The sequence below is a fragment of the Oxyura jamaicensis genome, chromosome 3 (genome assembly GCF_011077185.1).
Source record: "Oxyura jamaicensis isolate SHBP4307 breed ruddy duck chromosome 3, BPBGC_Ojam_1.0, whole genome shotgun sequence".
Taxonomy (NCBI): Eukaryota; Metazoa; Chordata; class Aves; order Anseriformes; family Anatidae; genus Oxyura; species Oxyura jamaicensis.
In genome coordinates this window covers 99986417-99993066 of record NC_048895.1, presented here as the reverse complement: position 1 = coordinate 99993066, position 6650 = coordinate 99986417, and the positions used below count along the sequence as shown (strand labels likewise).

General features: G+C 44.0%; 1 protein-coding gene across 2 annotated transcripts; it reads left to right on the top strand.

Moving 5' to 3' along the window:
• Positions 1-442: 442 nt before the first annotated feature.
• On the top strand, positions 443-6322 carry ADI1 (acireductone dioxygenase 1). 2 transcript variants are annotated; one of them, XM_035320992.1, is made up of 4 exons: positions 443-598; positions 1940-2059; positions 3159-3338; positions 5099-6322. In XM_035320992.1, exons 1-4 carry the CDS (start codon positions 479-481, stop codon positions 5219-5221), a joined length of 543 nt encoding a protein of 180 aa, XP_035176883.1. In that variant the 5' UTR covers positions 443-478; the 3' UTR covers positions 5222-6322. The 2 variants fall into 2 exon arrangements, with proteins under 2 accessions (XP_035176883.1, XP_035176884.1); XM_035320993.1 differs by lacking the exon at positions 443-598 and adding an exon at positions 674-1142.
• Positions 6323-6650: the final 328 nt, after the last annotated feature.

Here is a 6650-nt window from a genome sequence, read left to right as displayed (position 1 = left end):
TTCTCCTTATTTTTTTTTTCCCCTTGTTTTCCTTAAGTATTTTTATTTCTCCTTGTTTTGATGCTGCAGTGCAGGTGTTTGAGGCTGTGATCAACTGGTGTGTTCACCCTTGAGCATTACTAGTGCAGACCAGTAAGCAAAGCTGATTTTTAAGTTAGGCACGATGTGTGTTACAACCAGCCACCATGCCTGGTGCTTGCAAGAAACCTGTTGTTCCGTAGCCTAACTTGTCAATGGAGACCTAGAACTCGAGGCATGCTTTCATAGCTGGCGATGTCGAGCCAAAGCCTGTAAAGGAAAATAACAGCTATTTATGCTATGCCTGTGCTTCCAGGGCTTCAAATTGTCCCGAAAACGGAAGAAAACGCGGCCCCCGGAGCTGCTCGCCGAGCTCCCCCTGGGGCGGGCCGCACCGCGCAGCTCCCGCCCAGCCCAGCCCGGCCTCCGGGAGGCTCCCGCCGCCGAAAAAAAAAAAAAAATGGTGGAGGCCTGGTACATGGACGAGTCCCAGGAGGACCAGCGGACGCCCCACAGGCTGCAGCCCAACCACGCCGTCAGCCTGGAGCAGCTGCGCCTCCTCGGCGTCACCTACCGCAAAGTAAGCGGCGGGGCCCCCCCACCCCGAGCGGGACGCGGCTGACGGCGGCCCCGGCGCCGCGCCTAAAATGGCGCCGGCCCCCGGCGCTGAGGCGGCTGACGGGAGGAGGATCGCCTCGGTGCCGCCGCTCCCCTTCTCCTCACGCAGCGCAGGCACCATGAGTCTGTGCTCTGTGTCGGTGCTGAGGGCTCTTCTAAAGCATGGCACCAGCCATGCTGGGCCGTGTGGTGGTCGTACAAGAGCCCCCATTTCCAGCGTGCATCAGGCAGAAGGGCTTCGTGACGGAGAATTTCTGTCACAAACTACAAATCAGGCATGCCTCATCTGTAAAACGCGTTCATTAAGAGCTCATGATTTTCTCTCCCCTGTAATCGCACCTCAGGGGCTTGAGGATGCAGCACAAGCGGTGCTGCAGAATTGGGAGTACCTCGGGGGGACGGTGACATACGTTGGTGGCCTTTGAAGTGTGCTGCACGCAGTGTGAGGTAGGGACATGCTGCAAGAATCAATAAACCATGGAAATCCCACAGTTATGAAACCTCAGGTAACCTTCCATTTCCCTGCTTTTAGCATCTCTCCCACTTTCAGAAATTTGGCATCTGAGCAGAAAAAGTGGAGTGTATCCAAGGGAATTTATTAATACATTTCTGACATAATCAGCAAAGACCCCAAAGTTATTACTTTCTAATTTAATCTTATTAATTGGTGCCATGCTGCTGCTGTTTTGTGTATGACAATAAGCTTGTGTGCTCGGAAGCAAGTCGTGCCGAGCAGGGAAGTGGTGCTGGAAGCAGCTGGTACCAGTCACGTGCGTGTCTGCCAGCTTCTCCAAACCTCAGAAACTGGGATGCAGAGGTAGTAGGAAGACCGCCCAGATGACTTCTGTGTGAGGGTGGACTGGATATAGGTAATGAATCTTGAATGATATTAAGGTTGTAAAAGCAGTGTGAGAAGCCAAGTATAGTTTTCTTCAGAGCTAAGTCCATATGGTATGTCCACACTGATTTCAAAAGCTCTTTCCTCTCTCTCTCTCTTTTTTTTTAATAATTCTTGGTTTTCCCCATGATAAGCAAAGAGTAACTCTGCTGGACTTGTTAGTATCTGTTATATCATTTGGCATGCAATAGTTGTGCACTTATGCATTGAACTTTCAGTCTTGGAAAGTAGTGATACATGCCTTGAGTACCTATGAGGAGCTAACTTAGCTACTTAGCTACCCACTGGTATTATCTGCCTCTCCATTGACATTCTCAACAACTTCATTTTTTTCCCCATTAATATCTTGAATTGTGTCTTAAATGATTGTGTCTGAATTAATTTTTTTTTCTGCCTATTTTTCAGTTGGATGCTGATAACTATGAGACTGATCCATGTCTGAAAGAGATTCGGAAAGCAGAAAATTATTCTTGGATGGATATAATAACTATACATAAAGACAAGCTTCCAAATTATGAAGAAAAGGTATGCAAGCCTTTGCTTTGAATGAGGATTTGCGTTCTGAAGTCCATTGCTAGAGCATGCAGCCAGCTTCTTAACACGTGTTCATTGTGAGCAGAGTCTCAGGGATGAGATTTTTATGTTTAAAATACATTCTGTTCAGAAGACCTTAACTTTAAAAAAAAAAAAGTCTTGATACTGATTTTTAAATGGGAGGGGATGGAGGGGAAGATAAGCTTTTTGCTTCTGTAGATTGCCTTCAAAGTTTTTAGGTTAGTTTCCATGACTGTGTCATTTTGAACATAAAGTTCCTACAAGTAGAGCCCTGTAGATACAGATCTGACTTCAGAGAGACTAACTGGGATAAAGGCAGGTTTTTGCCAGCTCTGCATGAGATTTGAAGGCCAAAACATCCTAGTGGCTGTTGCAAAATTCATCTTTTCAAAGTACGTATCATGGAATTTGAGGGATACATTCCCCTTACAAGAAGATTTGTTAACTTGGGAGGCTAACAGCGTGGCTATTTCAAAGTAGCTGAATATGAACAGTGCCAGGCTCCGAGATGAGCCTTCTAAAAATAACGTTCTCCCTGCCCCAGGGTGTTAGACTGCTGTTCTAGCCTGAATACAGCAGCCTGGTGGCATTTCCATATTTTCATTAAATTTTTGTCCATTTACCAGTTTGTTTTAAGTGCATTGTGTTACACTGGCATTCAATTTTTGACAAGGTGAATTAGGTTGTCACTCAATTATCCTGTGTGAGCTCAACCTGATACAAAGATAAGCCTGTACTGACTGGGAACCTGGACTTTTGTACATTTTGCCATACTTAATCAGTAAAGGCTGAGGTCTGTTTAAGGCCCACCTGCTCTAGCATGGCTAAACGGCATCCAGAACTAAACAGATGATGTTATCTGGTATAGAACATTTAAAGCATGTTTTTAGAAGCATCCAGAGACTGTCTCTGGCTGATTGGATTGGCCGTTTTAATCCTATTGGTCTCATCTGTCAGTTAAATCACTGTATAGTTAGAAAGCCTTTGTCTGCTTTGCCAAATGTTTCAGCCACGTGTCTTAGCAGTTTTTCTGTGTTCAGTAGTTTTAAGAGATACCTGCTATCCCTAGATAAAAACATTTTATGAAGAACATTTACACCTAGACGATGAAATTCGCTACATCTTAGATGGATCTGGCTATTTTGACGTCCGAGACAAGGATGACAAATGGATCCGAATTTCCATGGAGAAAGGAGACATGATAACCCTCCCTGCTGGCATATATCACCGATTTACACTGGATGAGAATGTATGTTACTATGGTTTACCGTAAGTTTTGATGACAAATGTCTGTGAGTATATATCTTATTAGTAACTGCATGCCCTGAGACTTTGCAGTTCATTAGCAAAGCATATTAAATATGAAGTAGGAATATGAAAAATACTAAATAATTCACAGCATCTGAACCTTTCATCTCCAGGTCACAAATCCAGCTTCATCTCATCAGCCGTAACTGCAAGTCATTGCCACGTGATACCCATAGTGTATCTTGTGTGACAGTAGTGTCATAGCCAAGCCCTGCCTGCAGCTGTCCCTCGCATGATTGCAACTCCTGTCACTTGTGGCGTGGAGATGGATCCGTCTGTGTTGCCTTGTTGGGTGTCTTTGTACAGATAGAGCATACCTGTGTACAGCAGTGGCATTCTTCATAAGCGCTAAATTCACCTTCAGGGAAAGAATGATTTAAGGGTCCAGAGCCACTACATGCAGCTAGTGTATGCCAGACTGAACACTTCCTTCACAGGAGGTGACCTGCTTTTGGAGAGTATTTTTGGCAACAGGATTGTGAGATTGCATGTATAGTCCTGATCTGCGTGCCTGCCCTTGTGGACTTTTACATGCATGTTTTTAATCTTGGCGTTACCCCTGGAAAATAGGGAAATGTGTATCGTTGTCTCCGGTGTAGTAAAATCCCATCTCTGGCATGGTCCTGAGTGTGGTGTAGTTTTGAATCAGCCATCCAGGTAGCAGTTAGTGTGTATGTAAAAAATAATAATAATAATAATAAAAAATGCTGCTTTAGTGAAAAACCCAACTTTGCATGTCTAGATTTTGAAATCCACAATGAATCAGCTACAAACATTATTTTAAGGCTTTTTCTTTACATACACAAAATGTAAGGGGTTATGGGTTGAATCCACAAGTCGTAAACGTTTATGTCCACTTCAGGAACATCAGTCCAGAAATGGCATCTTCAAAGTCTCACATAAATTCTTTAGGTAATTCTAGACCTTTGGGTTTTGCAGCTAAGTTCTTTAGGTACGTAACTTTATTCTTGACATTGCTGAGCATGTAGGTGCAGGGTAAGCACTTAGCAATGTTTACAGAATAGGTAGGGCCTAAGCATGGAGAATAATTGTCAGTAGAGGAGAGTTCCCCATAACTCAGAGTTCGGAGCACTTCTGCAGGATGTAAAACTCCATCCTCTGCTGCCACAGCTGCACCTTCCCACCTGGCATACTTTTGGCTAGCTGGTGGCAGGGGCTGTTACTTCTGCATTTGAAATCTGGAGACTTTTCACTTTACAGTGTTTTGGTTTTTGGCTAGTTTCTGCATTCCCCATTCAGCTCTTATGGCCCTCACTTTGAAGCTTATGATGTTCCTTAGGCATTGTGTAGTGATCTTGCATTTTCTGCTTGTGCTTGTTGTTTGACTAAGCAAGTAGGAATTAGATGCTGCACTGCTCGGTATTGTGGATCCAGTGCAAAATGATCTGCGTAGGACAGGACTGATTTGGTTTCTTTGAAACGGGGAGAAGTAGTTTGCCTGGGCTGGAGGCACTGGTTGTGACACAGTAGATCACTGCATAAATGCAAAATCCCTCCCTGCAGTAGCTGGCAGCAGAAACAGCAGCAGAGTGCTACAATTTTCTGGAACATGTGAAGCTTTCATTCCATCTTGAAACAGTTTCAAAAATTGTTGCAGAAGTGCAAAAGAAACCATTGACTTCAGAATTAAGATGCCATGGAAAGGAGCTCTTACATTACTTGTGTCTTGTTCTTTGACAGAATTACGTGAAGGCAATGAGGCTATTCGTTGGAGAACCAGTCTGGACAGCATACAACAGACCAGCTGATGATTTTCCTGCTCGGAAACAGTATATGAAGTTTTTGACTGGAGAAGCCCGGTAACGGTGTCTGCAACCTGACAGGTGGAGCAGCCTGAAGCCAATCGGAATAAACATGACTGGTGTTTCTTCAACGACTACACTACTGGTTGGATATACATTGGAACCACAAAATCTTAGACAAATTTAGGCTGAAAGGTCATCTGGAGATTGTTATCTCACCCTGAGAAGAATCTGGCTTTGGCTTCTCTGCAGTCTCTTCTCTAGTGCCAAAATGCAATTAGGTCTTCCCTTTGTTTGTCTACCCTGGAGAAGACTAGTGTCCCAAACAGGACTTTTGGCAGTCCAAGTTGTTAGTGATGACATCAAACATGATTTGTCTGGCTCTGACTACTGAGGAATGTCACCTGTAGCCAGGACTTGTAGTTAGACAGGAACAACTGGCTATTCCTAGCCTGATGGTCCACAAGTTTTTCACCTACTTCGTAGCTCATATTCTCATCTGAGTATAACGCTACTGTGGGAAACTGTATACAAGGTAACTGCCATCCACTGTTTCCCCTTTGACACAGAGCCAGTTATTGCCTCCTAGATGGCAGTCAAGCTAGAATGTGCCTTTGGTAAATTGGTGTTGATCATCTTTTCCCATTTCCTTATACTTCGTGTGCCTGGAATGGTTTCTGCAATGGCTTATTCCATAGTTTGCTGAAGTAAGGCTGGCTAGCCTCTAGCTCCCCAGATCCTCTTTCTCTCCTTTCTCAAGATGTCTGTAACATTTGCCTTTTTCTGGCCTAAAAGATTTCCACGGTCTCTCTGATGATGGCAGCCTTCCGGTAACGTTAGCTGGATGCATTTACAGTAGCTCAGGAATCCATTTCCTAACCTTTTTTTTTTCCTGATGTTTTTGGCAGGTAGAGGTGGGCTACATTAATATTCATTCTGCTCCGAATCCATGCTAATGAGCTATGTAGGATTCTGGTTTTAATTAAAGAAAATAAACCCAACTTAATTCTTGTCTAAAAATGTTCATAAGATAAATTTGCATAATCGGCATTTTAGTATGCAGCTTCCCTAGCTCTGGCCTGGTACGTAAAGCTTTGGTTTTCTCTTGGCAAAATGTAGCGATATGCTCCCATGAGTCATTAATAAAATTAATTTGACTTCAGTATGGTGGTTTTTTTTCTTTTTTTTTCCTGCTGCTGACATTAAGGACACTTTGAACAACAGTGTCGCTGCTGCACTTGTTAATCTGCTTTTACTCCTTGTTCTGCTGCTGACCTTCTGTAACTGGACAAAGCATTAAGTGCGTGCCTCAGTTTCTTCAGCTGTGAAATGAAGATACGTGGACTTAAACATGCTGGCCCAGTTTTCAGTAAATGCCTTGCAGTTAGACAGGGCATGCTGCTCCTCAGCAGTGGGCACAGAAGCATTTTGGTATGAATTTGCTCCTTACAGTGAGTCAGCTGTGCAGATTGTGGTGCGTGCTCCAGCTC

Bases quoted from the DNA above. Each gene is read 5' to 3' on its own strand.
- ADI1 (XM_035320992.1), top strand. From the start codon at position 479: ATGGTGGAGGCCTGGTACATGGACGAGTCCCAGGAGGACCAGCGGACG. The intron at 2,060-3,158 runs GTATGCAAGCCT...TGCTATCCCTAG, and splicing joins TTCCAAATTATGAAGAAAAG to ATAAAAACATTTTATGAAGA. The intron at 3,339-5,098 runs GTATGTTACTAT...GTTCTTTGACAG, and splicing joins GATTTACACTGGATGAGAAT to AATTACGTGAAGGCAATGAG.